This window comes from Motacilla alba, chromosome 4 (assembly GCF_015832195.1).
Source record: "Motacilla alba alba isolate MOTALB_02 chromosome 4, Motacilla_alba_V1.0_pri, whole genome shotgun sequence".
Taxonomy (NCBI): domain Eukaryota; kingdom Metazoa; phylum Chordata; class Aves; order Passeriformes; family Motacillidae; genus Motacilla; species Motacilla alba.
Genome location: NC_052019.1, coordinates 46,703,772 through 46,719,183, shown reverse-complemented (window position 1 = coordinate 46,719,183; position 15,412 = coordinate 46,703,772). Strand labels below are relative to the sequence as shown.

General features: G+C 44.2%; 1 protein-coding gene across 1 annotated transcript in view; it reads right to left on the bottom strand.

Moving 5' to 3' along the window:
* The window catches only part of LEF1 (lymphoid enhancer binding factor 1), a 75,783-nt gene that overhangs the window by 59,064 nt on the left and 1,307 nt on the right, over nt 1–15,412 (bottom strand). The window contains 2 exon segments of the mRNA XM_038136377.1: nt 13,545–13,678; nt 15,138–15,201. Of these exon segments, the coding sequence (XP_037992305.1) occupies nt 13,545–13,678; nt 15,138–15,201 (198 nt within the window).

The following is a 15,412-nucleotide window of genomic DNA, read 5'->3' as shown; positions in this document are numbered from 1 at the left end:
ATAATTGTCATCAAGATGTGGCATGTCAGCAGGACTCCCGCGTCCGCTGCTCCCCATCTCCACGCAGTCACTCAGGTAACAAACCCATAATCTCACCCTGTTTTCATGATGGTTGAATTACACATAATTGTTTCTGCACAGTGATTGATTTCTGCCTGAATAGAGACCTCTGCCTTTTTTCAATGCGAGCGAGTGGCAGCCAAGTCTCTCCATCTAGGAGGAGGCAGCAGCCTTTGAAGAGATCAAAGCCAAGGCCGCGAGCAGTTGTGCGCCCTGGGAATATGGAAAGCCTTTATGCTCTCAACCCCATTTCCAACATCATGTTGGATTGCAGCTGCATTACATTCTGCCAGCATTCTTAATGCTTTTAGTATTGACTCTGACATCACCGATAGCTGTTTTAAAGTAACAAAAGCTGAAGGATGACTTATTTTCACAACTCCGTAATTGGAACATGCAAAGTTAGGGGAAGGGAGCATTTGTTTTTAATCTGAGATACAAAAGAAAGCACAGAAAATTATATAAGTTCCCCAAAATTAAAAACACGTTTTTCATATGGAAAGAACAGAGGGGGCATTTTTATAGCCTAGACCACACAAAATGAACTGATTATGCACATGCTTTTTCAAGCCTAAAGGCTGAAGTAAAAATACGATTGGGCAAGCGAGTCAAATTGGGAAAAAATATTGTGACTCACAGTACGTTTAGTGACTTTTAGCACCTGATGCAAGGGAAAAAATTGCAGATGCCCAGGCGGTTGTCTCCGCTCTGCAGCTCCTTGTAGCAAACTGCCAGTAGTGCACTTACCTTAAACCTGACACACAGCACATGGCAAACACTAAATCTCCATTAATTATCTAAAAAGATAAATAATGACCTAAAAGTATAAAATACTGCAAAACTTCATTTAAGCCTCCCTCTCCTCCAGTCATATAGACAATTCTTGGGCTGCTTTAAAACTACTCTTGCCACAATATGGTTTTCAGGGGCATCAAATGCTCCCATGCGCCTTCTCTCTTCTCATCTGGCTTTGCTGGTGGAAACAAAAGCAAATTTCTATCAAGAAAAGACTGTCCTGAATTTTAATTAAACATACATCTACATTACCCTGAAAAAATATTTCCAGGAAACTTTAAAAAACTATCAGCAGAAAGGAGGAAGGATAAGGAGGATGTAAAAAAGCAAAAGCCCAGGAGGGCACAGCAGCTGAACCACTCTGTGTGCGTGTGCTGCCCAGTCTGAGCACCAGGGCAACTTTGACAAATATTTTTATTCATGGTAAAACCACTGAATAGGAGCCTTTAGGAGCTGTAATTTTGAAATACGGTCCTACCACTACAGTGTGTGGAGTGCTGAGGAAGGAAGAATGTGCAAATAAAGCATAAGCTGTAAAGAATTAAACATTACGAGCACCCATGTATTAGCAATAAAAATAATTTCCTCTTAGCGGTATCGTTTTTGTTCTGCTGTACTAACACTCCTTTCCTCCCTGTAGTCATTAAAACCCCGACTCAAAGACAACAGCAAAGGGATCTGGCCTCTCTCCCTATGGACACAGAGCTTATGTCCCTGTCATTTCAAGGCTGGGAAACTGTCTCATTTTCACTTTGACTCTTCCTTAACACACTAACCATACCGAGGCTGAAATTAGAGTCAAACGTAGCAAGCTCTTTTCCAAGATGTAAAAGTTTATCATTTTTTCAGTATCAAGACAGAAGTCTTTTCTGTTGTAATCCAAGGTTTTGGAGTTTTTCCTCCCTCTACTCTCCTGCCATCCCTAACAAATTTACTGCTTCCCCTGCACAGCCTGCTTTTTAAAATCCAGACTAATTCTTTGTGGCTCTGGTGTTCATTCTGATAAGCAGAGGGATGCTCATAAAGCAACAAGGAGGAAAGAGTGGAAAGATACAGGGAGCTGAAGACGTCACTGTAAACAGAGGGATCTGCTGCCATTATCTGCAGGACAGCTAAATCAACTTCTGTCTATCCCACAAGGAGTCTCAAGTATCCAGAAACACATGCCAACCTCCAAAAACTGAACAAGTAACATGCATAGCATTGCAAAGGTCTCCAAAACATTCACCACTATGAAGACACAGCAGAAAAGTAACTTTTACACGATGCTGCAACGCTACCTTTCAACATCAAACCATTACTATGATGAAAAAGTATGTTTTACTGTAATTACTGCTAATTTTTCCCTTCCGGGGACTTTTGTGTTCATTTACAGAGGATTCACTTGCTACTTGATACTTTTTCTCAAAAGCTTGCTCCTATTTTGTAGCTATTCAGTGAAATTCAAGAGACACTATTTAACCCAAAAGAAGCACCTGAAGGCTGTCCGCCAGGTTTTCACCCCATGCAGCCTGCTCCATAACCTGCACAGGCAGCATTCTGTGCCCAAGCAGAGGCACAGCTTCTCCTCATGCAGGATTCTCTGGTAACCACATTAGAGAGAGCCAGCGACTCTGACAACCAACCTCACCCACTCCTGAAATCAGGAACTGAAATCCCTTCAAGGTGGCTACCTGCAGGACCACAACAAACTGAGTTTTAAGTGTGGCTGTGGTGCTGGGGACTGTGCAGCCACCAGCCGTGGCCACAGTGTATCAGCTGTAGCTACAGAGGTGTGAAGAAACAAAAGAAAATGCCACAGATGACCTGGCTAACCCTGGCAGGGCAAAGGCACCGGGGCACACCACTTAAGAAGCACAGATAGGAAGCTGAGAGCTGTGCTCCAGTGAACACAGCCCGGCTGCATTGTAGTGTATTAAAATAGAAGATATTTCAGGATGCCCAGGAAAAAGTTTAAAGCTTCCGGCTGCAAATGAGCTGGCACCTCCTTGCAAACCATTCTTCCCACCAGGGGCTGCTGAGGCACAGGGCACAGACATAACTGAGGTCTTGGCAGGTGCCCACCACAGCTGGAAGAGGAAGACAGATGCCATTGCTGCCGAGCTGCCATCTCAAAAAGCTGCTCTGAGGTCGTCCCATCCCTACAGTAAACAACAAAAGTCCCACCAGGCCGGTGCCAGGGCAGCTGACAGAGAAACCCTGGCTGGTCATTCCCAGCACATTGTGTGCAAGAGCTGTGAATCAATGGCAGGTTCCCAGGAGAGGGAGCGCACCGTGCTCGTTATCTAATTGTGTTTGCACTGAACTTCTGAGAGGGAGGGAGACAAAAAGTGGGGCATGAAAAAAATGATGCCGAGGGCAAACAGCCTGCTCCCCTGCAGGGGAGAGAGCAAACAGAAAACCAAGCAGGAAGATACGGGTGCTATTGTGTGGCAGGGAGGGAAAATGAGAAAACACGAAGTCTGGTTTTTGACAAAACCTTTTTTGGGCTAATTTTCTTAGGGCCCTTCTTGCTTTTATTTAGAAACTCTAGTAGATTGTTTGCTCCTTCATTCAAAGGCTGGATATGAAACACAGTCATAGCCAGCACTGACACAAACTTTCTTCCTATCTGCACTGGCTTCAACCCTCTTATTTTCCCTCCCTCCACCACACACATCTCAGTTTTTACTTTCTCAGACTTTTCATTTGCTTTCATTAAAAAACCTGAAACCAAAACCAACCTAAGAAACATATGTTTAGAAGTGAGCTGTCTTTCAGGTGAATTCCCAAAGTGAACTCAGGAAATAGGGATTTTATTGCCACCTCTGCCATCACCTTCCTCCAAGGTTCCAAACAAATGTTGCTTTTTCAGGTCCTCATTTGCAGAAGTCTCCTCCCAGACTGTGCCTTTGCTTTTGAGTGTGGAGCCGGGGGAAGCAGGGAACATCCACACACACAAACACACACAGAACCCCAGGGCCAGCGTGAGCACCAGGGATACTTCCCAGGAATCTGCCAGCAGTCACTGATGCATGCAATTTCCACGGGTCACGTCCTCATGCTACACTCTAGGTTGGGCAATTATACACAGAATTTACCTATTTCATGCTTAATTGCACAGGCACAAACTTTTCTTCCAGCCCTGAAACAGCTATAACTTACCAGCGGCACTTATGTTACCGCAGGCACCTCTGCCAGTCCTGGCTTAACCTCTTAGGATCAAATCTCAGCCACTGGATTAACCAGCCAAACCCTCCTGGGAGAACCCAGCAGAGGACAGAGAGGAAGCCCAGGTAACACAAGAAAGGCCAACATCAGCTATGGGCTCCTGGGCTGTGACATGCCACCTCCAGAAGAAAAATGAAACATCCACCTGTAGGCTCTTCTGCTGACTGAACTTGAAAAATAATTTGTCCACTAGATGCTGGCCACAGAGATTCATGTAATGGAGGAGGGCGTTTGTGCACAGTAAGCACTGTATTTACTGCTAGCTGTATTTACTGGGAGTCCTGGAAGACAAGCTTCACAAACCCACCACTGAGATCTCCTTCTCCTAGGAAGTCTGCCTGTGCACCAAACACAGGGATTTCTGAAGTGGCTTTGATTCAACCACATTTCCCAACTGAACATTTATTGTTCGGCCCCATTAGCCTGCATTATTCTCACTTACACACATATCCTTGGAAAGAAAAAGCAGTAAAAGGAAGGATTTAAAGTGTCAAAGAAAGAGAGAAAGCTCCCTACACAAGTTGTTTTGGAAGCACCCTTGAACTAAAAAATGTTTCAAGACAGTGTTTTGACCAGCTCTTCTACAGTCTCTTAATATTTCCTTATTACAAAGTATGAAGTCATCCTCTTACAGGTCACTCTGATAAGATGATTATATTTGCCAGTTATAAAATTAAAAAAAAAAAAAGGGTTTGCAATATTGCTGTCAAACTGTCTGGGGAGTCACCTAATAAATTAGCATTTTCTTGTGGTTCTCCTATTCCAATCCTTCCTTCTGAAGATTTGCATCTAAAACAGGATCGCTGCACTATTATCTTAGAAATATCCTCAAAATAACTGAGATAGGAAAAAAAAAGTCTCAACAAAACCTGAAAAATCCATACACTTAAGAGCTAAGCTTTTAAAAGTTTTATTTATTTTCTTTTGCCTTTAAATCCACCACAGCTTCCTTTTCTTCCTATAGCAAGAGTATTTAAGACATAAAATAAAGTGCAAGAGAGAAGGCTTTGAGTAACGTGTTCATTTGAACAAATCCAACATGTTCACTTGAAACTTATTTTTTCAAGCTGAATTTCAATTGTGTGCAGGAGGTAATTGGGCAGTAAAAACCAGACCAAAATACAGCCCAGCATGCTATTGTCAGAGGGCAGCCAAACTAGGGGAACCCTAAGGGTGTAAACTATTTTAATCGCTTGAGTTTTCAAAAATGTATTCCAGTATGTTCCATGTATGGGTTATTTCCTCAAGATCTTCACTGGCTCTCCCAGGGCCAGCTGGATGAGCTCATTGCTCCTTCATGTGTGGATCTCCAGCAGGCTGGAGGGGACCTGGGCCTGCCCCATCACCTTGGGCTCCCACACCTGACCCTCGCTCACCTGTGAGCTCCCGCCCCACTCCCAAAAGCTCCCCGAGAGGCTGAACCTGCACATACATTTGTATTTGGTAAAAGGAGGACCTGGATGTGAGCACAAGGACAGTCTTTACACTTGGCAGGGCCTAATTCCCATCCAGATGTTCAATCAGCATCCTTCAGTTTGCAGGGGTCCCTGAACTGGGTCAAGCCCAGCTATTCTCCGGCTTCACCTCAACTTTTCCGTACACAAGTGTTTCTTCAGTTTAAGATATAGAAGTGCTGCTGATCAGACCACAAGGATGGAACAAGGTGCCACAAAGCCTAAATTAAGGAGAGGGCACAGATGTGAGAATGAATCCAGCTTGTAAAAACTAATTGAAGAAGATATACAATAGAATTTTGCCGCATCAGGCAGAACATGGGTTGGTGGCAAGAACCTTGCTCACTGTGAGGGCACAAGGGAATGATACAAAATGCAATGAAGAAAATACAGGACTGCCAGTGAGCAAAATAAAGAGTGAGGAAAAACACAATGACCACTTGTAACTGCAGCTTCCTGAACCCAATACAGCACCACTCAAACTACAGAAAGGAGAGACCCTCAACAAATCACTGGATTGCAGCATTTAAACAAAGCAAATATATTTGCGTTGCTGGACACAGTTTATCTGCGTTTTAGCACATCGGCAGGCAAAAGGCCTTCTCCCAGACTGGGGTCTGTGTTTGACAAGTGTTGACACCTTTAATCGTCACCTCCACATTGTAATTTTTTCTGCTAGACAAAGCTTGCCAATGCAAGACTTGATAGGGATGAAGAAAGATCAAGGAAAAAAGATACGCCAGAACTGTGGAGAGACAACAGACCGTCACAAAGATAAACCTCTGAGACAGTTTTGAAACACAGAAAAAGGCAGAAAATTGAAGAAATAGAGCCTTATAGCATAGCTAAGTCACCAGTTACACAGAGAGAGCTCTGAGCAGCCAGTGTCACTAGGATGTCTACTCAGAAATACTGAGCCTACAGGGATAGCATTTTAGAGCTCATCACTCTCCACCTCTGAGCCAACAAAACTGCCCAACCAAAGTCCAATGATACCTTTCCCTGTTTTTTGAACATACATGATGAATCAAACAATTTCCAGACTGGTTTTCTTTGGATAATGACTGCAACCCCATCCACCCCTCCGTTCAAGTCAGTTAAGGTTAAGGTGAAGCTGAGCTGTCATCAGTATCCACAGGATTTCAGCATCATGCCTTGCAATTCTGTGCAGTCTCACTCCTTGTGCTGACACTGTTGCAGCTCCCACAATCTCCAGGTTTCTCAGAGCAAGGCTGCTGCGTATGTGCAGAGCCTGGCACGTGCAGCACCACCCTGTTTCAAAGTATTTTAAAGCTTCCCTGTTCAGAAAGCAAGGAGGGGAAAGGGAAGAAAAAAAAAGGTCACGCAAGCAGCTTTCCGCTGCTCTTCGCCGAAGCAGCGTTACCAGGGCTGCCTCACACCACGAGCACATGCCCACGTACCTGCTCCTTGGCAAACACTTGCATGAAGCCCCGCGCTCCCAAGGGACTTCCTCCCCTGCCCTGGTCTGGGCGAAGCAGACCTGCCCGCTGACTCGTGCGGCGCTGTTTGAAGTACAAGCTGGGGTACTGAAAATGCTTGGATAGACAGATGCTTTTGGGAATTAACTGCTCTCTGGCTTGCTTAGTAACTCCTGGCCAAAGCAATTCTCTGGTTTATGTGTTACAGCTGGTGACAGCACTACACTCACTTTTTAAGTTGAGCTGCCCATTTTATAAATATTCAATTGAAGCCCCGTAACTTTACACTTGTAATTTTTGCTGACTGAGCTCATCCCATTGATTTTATGCCTCAACCTTACCTATATCCACAGCCATTTAAAGAAAATAAACAATCATTGAGTCGACCTTTCAGCTCCGTTAAAATGCTCTTCTACACAAGGGACTTGGTAACTTTGAAGATCACAGGCGAAGATATTCTAGTTCCTTCATCCTCCATCTGAAGCCCCAGCAAGCAACACCACCACGAGAAGCCATGGAAGGCCAGCCATTTTTCCTTGGGCAGTTCAGGCCCCTTTTCTTCCCCTTTAGGAGAGCGGGCAATTCCTGACTGATTAGCGCAGTTGGTGTACATGTTAACTCCCTATTGCACTTTTAGCTCAATCCCGAAGATTCAATGAATACATTTTTATTTAAATGCTCAATCACTTTCTTGCTGAGAGGACAGATTCCTTTGAAGTGGGAATCCCAAACTAAATAAACATATCCACAAGATCCAAGTCTCAAATAGAAGCCACTGGGTTGCTAGATTAAGTTATTCTGAGTGCAATTTTCTTAAGTGAATCTAATGCTTATGAAGGGCCGGAGCAACAGAGACACTAATCCCCAAGTGCCCGGGCAAGAGCAGCATACCAGTGTCCTGCAGAAAGGGACCCAAACCCAACAGATGAGAACTGTCCTCACCCCAAACATGTCTTACAACCAAAACCAGCTCGGAGAGAAAAGTCTGCTATCCTGGACAGGGCAGTTTGGGGTAAATGGGAGCCATATCTGCACAGTTGGACCATCACAGCACATGGCTTCCCTGCAGCAGCGGGGAGGACACAAGCTGAGGACAACCTGACTCGACCAGGTCAAGGACAGACTCCCTGGCTCCCAGCAGTGTTTCCCTTGAACCAGACAGACACTGGATCAGGGTCCATCCACGTGAGAGCAGCACAGGAGATCACAGGCAGACACACACACAGCCCTCATGTCGCAAAATGTTCGGTGTCCATATTAAAATGGACTCTTGCACGTTTGTCTCTTTGTCTTCTTGAGAGACATGGTGTTTTACTACTAGCAAAAAAGAAAAAAAAGCACATGCCTCTGATAGGACTTCAGAAATATTAAGCAGCAGTAAAATGCTTTTGTGTGGGTTATTTCCTTCCCATATCAGGAGGCATTTTCGCTAACTATAAACAGAAGTTAAGTACTCAAGAGAAGCCAGGCCTGCGGTACCCAGGCTTTTCAATGCCTGCAGGCATGCAGTGCTGCAACTATCTGGAAAAAGCCTTTTCCTCTTTTGATGCCTGAACCTGTGGAGCTTCAGGCTTTCTTCTTGAGCCATATCCTCCTTGGCACTTGCAGCCCATAACAAGCTATTCTTATTAACATTTTTTCTGGGCTGGGATTAAGTTGGAAAAGAGACAGGAATGACATTTTGCTTAAACCACTTTAAAAAGTAAGCAGCAGCTTTACCATTTAAAGTTTATATTGAATCAGCTCCTAGATGTATAGAAAAAAGGGATATTTAGGACATAAACACACACACGTATTGCTATACAAAAGCTCCAACTTTGATGATTTGCAATGGGTGGGGTTTTTGATAATGCCTCTGCTCAAGCCACACACACACACACACACACACACACACACACACACAATTACTGCCTCTGTACTGACACCTCAGGAGAACATTTTGTTTTCCCCTTACCCATCCACAATTACCTAGATTTGCTAATTGCATCAATGTGACAAGGAGGAGGCAGCAAAAGCTGAAAAGGTGTTCTCTTCACCAGTATGTGCCAAAGATCATGGTAACAGTGAACTCTGTGCCTGGAGCTCTGATCAGGAGCATCCAGACCAAACTTCAGACAAGGACAACGTAGAGCCAGTGTGGTAACTTCTTCTGCCCCTTCTCCAAATGGAGGATTCATCTTATTAAGTGGTGGAAAGAAAATGCCACCAAAACTCATCCCATGACGATTCACGGCTTGGGTTTATGTTCCACAGTGGCCTGACTCTGACTAACTTAGACTGATAGCTGTGATTGCTTGAGTCAGAGCAGCAAGAGAGACGTGTCTGTAGCAATGAGGTGCCACTATTAGGACTGAGCAGATTCCCGTTCTTTCCTGGTGCTGCCATTTGGCACGACTCAGAGCTCCTCAGAAAATAATGCTAAAATTCCTGCCGGGGCAAATGCTAATACACTCCAAGTTCTGCTTCCATGCAGTCAAGAAGCTTTGTGCTCCTGTGTGCTTGATTTCAAAGTTATTTAAGGAGTTAATTGGCATCATTCAGCTGCACCACGAAGCCGTGCGCTGTACGGGGTGAAGCTGCAGAGCTTTGGTGTTGGATAAGCAGCTCTGGCTTGGGGAGCCCCTCAGCTGCCCATTTCCTCAGGTTGTGGAGGGAAGAGAGACATCTGTGAAAGGACCACAGCTGCCTAAAGCCCCAGAGCATCCTGCTCCAATGTCAATTTCGGAATGAGAGCAAAGGTTTCTGGTGGGTGATATGGGAGCAGGAGCCGAGCCACAACTCCTGCATTGTGAAAGCCTATTTCATATTGGGCAAGGGAGGTTTCAGCTGGCCACAGCTCCCAGCAATTCCCTACAACTGCATAGTGAGAGGAAGCAAATTCTCAGGAAAAGACAATACAGTGAAAAATCAGGTTTGTGTCCTTCTGCAGCTCCCACATGTTCCCCTTGGGGCTCCAAAATTTCCCCACAAGCAAGTGAATCAGCCCACTTTCAGAGGAACAGAAGATGTAGCTAGGGAAACAAAACCCTCTCACTGAGGCTCCATAGCCTCTCATTTTTGCTATTTCTACCCTCATCCTTCCTTCTGTCTATATTACCCTCTGAATCTCCTGAGACATGAGCTCTTCAAGATGGGAACTAACTTCATACCCCCTGTCATGTAGAAACACACAAGGAATATCCAAAATTTGGGCTAGTCCTGCGTTGTTCCTAGCAATCAAACTCTCTTGGAACAATTCCTCGTCATTTTCAGATTCATTTTCAGATATGCCGCACTGTACAAGTCGCCATAAAATGTTTATACATTGTATCCACCGACCTATTTAACACATCCAGCTGCTGCAGAGAGGCAGCTGAGCCAGGAAGAAACCCAGACCCCAAGAACACAGACAAAAAGTAGGTTGCAGAAATCCCCTATCTTTCCATAGGAAGTTTAACTCATGGGGAATGAGAAATAAATCCAAAATTATCTTCTGGATGAACTTAAAACATGGAGAAATGATCCTTCTTCAGCCACTTCCTCTGTTCCCACGTTCCCATCAAACAGTCAAGAAAGCTTTGCCACCCCAAAACTAGTCTTGTTAGCCAAAGGGAGAAAACCCCACACGTTAGAAAACAAACAGCTGTCTCCATTTCCCACCTTCAGTACCCCTGCGACGCTCAGAAACCACCAAGAGCTATCTCGAGCACACAGGATGCACATTCACCAGGTGTTACTGCGGTTTGGCACCGTCACCTGCCACTTCTCCTGCAGCCACCAAACCGACTGCTGCTTCTCCACTCACCCACCTATCTGGTAAGAACACAAACTGCGGCACGAGGCTCCTACCTGAACTTGCAATTAACACTCTCCTGCTCCTACTAATACAACTTGGAAAGAGCAAATCAGTTGCCAGTAAAATAAGAAAATAAAAAAAAAAAAAAAAAAGGAGGAGGAGGAGAAGGATTCAAAGACAAGGGGAGACAAGACCTCTCTAACAACAGCAGATTTTGGAAGATTTTGAATCCTTCTCAAATACCCTCTCCCTTCCAAAAGCTGCACTGAACTCTGACTTCTATTTCTTTTTATTACAATTTATTAGGCAAGCTGTGTCTGACTATAGATTTGTACTTTTAATTTCACAAAGCAAGCTTTTAAAGCATTTACCTTAAAAAAAAAAAAAAGGAAAGGGTTTTTTTTTTCCCCTCTACATATGCTGATGAAAGTAACTTTTTTCCCTTTCCAGGAAAGCTTTGCTCTCCCTTCTCATAGATGGTCCCTTGCCCTGTGTCTGGACGCCGTTCCCCAGGGGTGCATCCCCGGGGCAGTTTGCAGTCAGCAGGTCCTTCCAAGGTGGAAAAAAAGATTCAGCGCCCCAGGGCGCCTTTTTAATCCTGGCTAACACCTCCAGGCAACAGATGCATCAACAAGAAGCGTCTTTGTCATGCAAATAGCAGGGCGCAGGTACACACCAGGCACAAATGGCTGGGGACTGCTGACACCCCAGGGGAGACCTCTGCCTCCAGTGCTTGCTGATCTCAGCTGCTGCTCGCCCTGGAAAGGGGAGGCAGAGCAAACCTGGAGGGCAGCGGCTGGGACCCCACGGAGGCGAGCGCGGCGCGGCGCCGGAGCCGCGGAAAGGCGCGGGGAGAGCGAGCGTGTCACCTCCGGGATGCCGCGTTTTGATCTCCGCGCATTAAAAGCCAACTGTCAGCAACGAGCCCAGCAAAGATTACAGTTCAATTAAACAAAAAAATTATTTAATAACTCAAGCGTGTAGCCTTGTGGTTAAACTGAAAGAACTCCGGGCTTATGTCAACACTGCAGCCCTGCAACGGCACTGTTTTATTGAAATAGTGGTGCTGCTGTAACATGCAAGAGCAGCACTGAACTAAATTAGCCCCTCAGATGTTCAGCAGGCAGCTTTACAATTAAAAACAAGACGCGTTTTCCCCCTTTCCTCCCCTCCACCACACCCACAAAGGGCAGTTCCTCAAGAGCCTCTGCAAGATGATATTCTGAGGGCATTGATGCCAGATCTGTAAAGAGTGGCAGCCCCACGGCATGAATATATGGAGAAAATCCTCAGTGAATAATTAAATTGGATTTTGTTGTCCTAAGCCATGCACCAACACACAGGACTTTCTTAGGAAGGTAACAAGGCAAAGAGGGGGTAAAAAAAAAAAAAAAAAAAAAAAAAGTCTGGAGTTTCCTAGTCCTCCAAAGGGTAGGTTTGAGTCTCGATGCCCTCTTGAAAAGCTGCATGCTTTTCCCTGTGATACATCCAAAAGGAAGTTTCATGTAGAACAACGTTTACAACAACAAATATCAACAGACTGTGATCATCATGCTTCACCCTAAATGGCTGTAGGCCTCTGAACTGGAATTTATACACAAAAAAACACCACAGCTATAGAAAGTAATATACTGCACGAGTTTTTGCATCTTTCAAATGCAGATCCATGTGTTCTGCAGTGCCAAAGCACCTTGTCACTCTGACTCCAAATATACACTAATTTAACATGTTTCGCTGCTGTCAAATTACCAGTACAGATCAGGCCCCCTTCTTTTTGTTTTCGAAGTCAAATGCCACAGTCCTGAATAAAAATCAAGAACGTCAGAGAGCAAAACAATGCCATGACAGAGACCTCCAAGAACAAAATCTAGGAGCCAGTAAGAGGGAAAAATGCTTTATCACAGGGAAGTAACAGCATCCAGCTCCTCCTCTCACAGCACGCACAACGGCAGCGGCATTTTTCCAGCACGATGCCTACAAGCAAATTGTTTCCCGCTCCACTCAGGTTCCACTAATATAATTTCCACAGCTCATTTTAACACTGCCCCTCCATTGCTCTGTATGTATACCAAGAGGCTTACAAAAATAAATGGGAATTGACTATCCAGAATTAAAAGTACACGAAAATCCATTAAACATTAATCTACACCAATGGAAACAGAGGGACCAACCTGGAAGAATCAGTGCTCACCACAATGTAAGGGAAAGCTGTAACTACTGCACCATGGTTGATATTAATTCCTAAACGACCATTTCACAATTTCTGGCTGAAGATAAAGAGTATGTTTCAAAGCAATGCTGTCAGATAGATAAAGCCTTCAAGCAGACCAATTGATGGTGGAAATAAACATCAATCAGCAAAGAGCAATGCCACATCATAAGCAAAAAAAAAAAAAATTAAAAATCCAATCTTCTCATCTTGCTGTCATGTAACTTTAGCAGTTCTGCTTCCAGCCCTTGATTTTCCTCAACAAACGAAGAGTTAAAGCTAGAAAATTCACATCTGTCCCAGTCACTACAAAGACAGCATTTACATCATTCTGCCATACATTATCCTACAGTAGTAAACCAGAGCTCCCCCCACAAAGCCCCCAGCCCTGTTCGCAGACATTAATCTCAGCTTTTCCACTGTGATTACGACCAACACCTCCAAGAGCTGTCAAACTTCACTGGACAGAGGCTCTGAACAGCAGAAGCTGAACCTTCATCGTCACTGAAGCTACCCAAAAGACCCCATTGTAAACAGGCTCTGCAGACCAAACAGGAGGAAACCCAGCTTGCCAAACCCAGCCTTTGGAAGAGATAACTCACTGTTCTGGGGATGGGTGGCGACAGAGATCCATTAGGCATGTAGGGGTCGTTATTCATATTTGGCATCATGATATACCCAGAATAACCAGAGTACGATGGTCCCTTGCTGTATAAGCCATTGTCTGGATGCTTTCCTATGGAAGATGAAACAATGATTACATTATTCTCCATACATGCATTTCTCATGAGTTAGAGCACTCAAACAGGTACTGTGGATATATAAAAATGTTCTGCATGCAAATGCTTCCCTACTCATGGAAATTACTGCTGACAGAAAATGATACAAAGCAATTTTTAAAAACATTTTTTTTTTAGGAAGAGCAAATTCTTAAAGGAGCAAGTATTCTCAGTGAGGAGTTTATGTTTAAAATACAGAATAGCCTCAAAATAAACAATTTCGCCAGTACTCACTAAAATCAAAGTAGACACATCAGCAATGACATCACATTTCCCAAGTAGCAGTTTTCCCCAATTTTATACATGCCTCTAGGATTTGTCAATTCAGAATTATTGCCAGTATGGGTTTCCAACATCATTGTTAGGAAAGGGAGAACAAGGCTGTGATAAGTAGATAAAATAATTTCCTTCTCTTGCTGAGACAGTGTGAGCAGCAAACAATTCATTCTGACTGCGCTCATTGGGAACAATTAAAGGGCAGGAGGTGGCTTGGAAGGAGATCCTAACAATTTGGGAGGGAGGCTGTTAAGCACACATGGTACTACAGTCACGAGGGAAGCCCAGTGAGGGAGGCTATTTGGTAGGGAAAAAAAAAGCGTTTGGGTCCAGGTCCTGCAAATAGGGTGAACAGGTCTCCCCATTGACAAGGATACTACTTGAAAGTGAGGTTTTTAAGAAGATGCAGAGCTGAAAACTATCCAGAGCGGAACATCTCGCCCTCACTGCCCAAATGCTTTGAGCATGGACATCATTGCTTTTATGCTGTTTAATTACAAATTTGGAGGAAGATGGCCACAGAGTCCTGGAAAGCACCAGGACTGAACTCTGTCTGTCTTTATACAGAATTTATAATCTGGTTTAGCTTGTAATGATAAGCTTTTGATTTTAAACATAATCTTCTACCCTTCACAGCACACATTCTTTGCATGTGTGTCCAGCTTCCTAAATGATATTTGATCAACTCTGCTACTTCCTGTGTCCTCCTCAATCGAAATTAACCATTTGAGACATTAAAAAATGCAGGAGATGTGCTCATACTTAGATTTGAAAAAGGAGATTTAAGTGACAGACTTTGGCTATGGAGAAAAGCAGAGGGTTCCTGAGCACAACTGAACACTGTATGAATGAAGAAATAGATGTATTTAAGGTGATATCTTAAAAATAGTTACTTCTTCAGTGAAGATGCATCTGGCCTACTTATCAGTTTCTAAACAACTGGAATACCATCTGGTCACTCAAGATAAACGCGCTGCGTGTTCGCCTCCTTTTTAAATGCGTTTTGAAAAGGCTTTGGCATCCCTCCCCCCTGAAAGATATTAAATGTATGCTTTCCAAAGCAAACCAAGTTCCAGTTTGAGGACTGTGTGGCGGGTCACAGAGGGACAACATTGCAAGACGGGACTGTGCGACTCTCACCTTCCTCGGGGTGCTCTCTGCCTTTATCATGGTAGGAATCCTGTGCTTGAGTCTGCCTGGAAACCTGACCACAAGGAATCCACCATCAGAAAAGAAGAAAAAGAAGAAAAGTCATTGTATGGATGCTCGTTTATCAAACACACTGCTACAGTTTCTTGAAGGAAGAGAGGATTTTAGAGCACAAGATTAACATCTTTCTTTTTCCTCCTAAGTTGCTTGGAAGGCAACTGTACCAGAAACATTTGTGTAAACTATTGTTTTATGACAACGTGAAT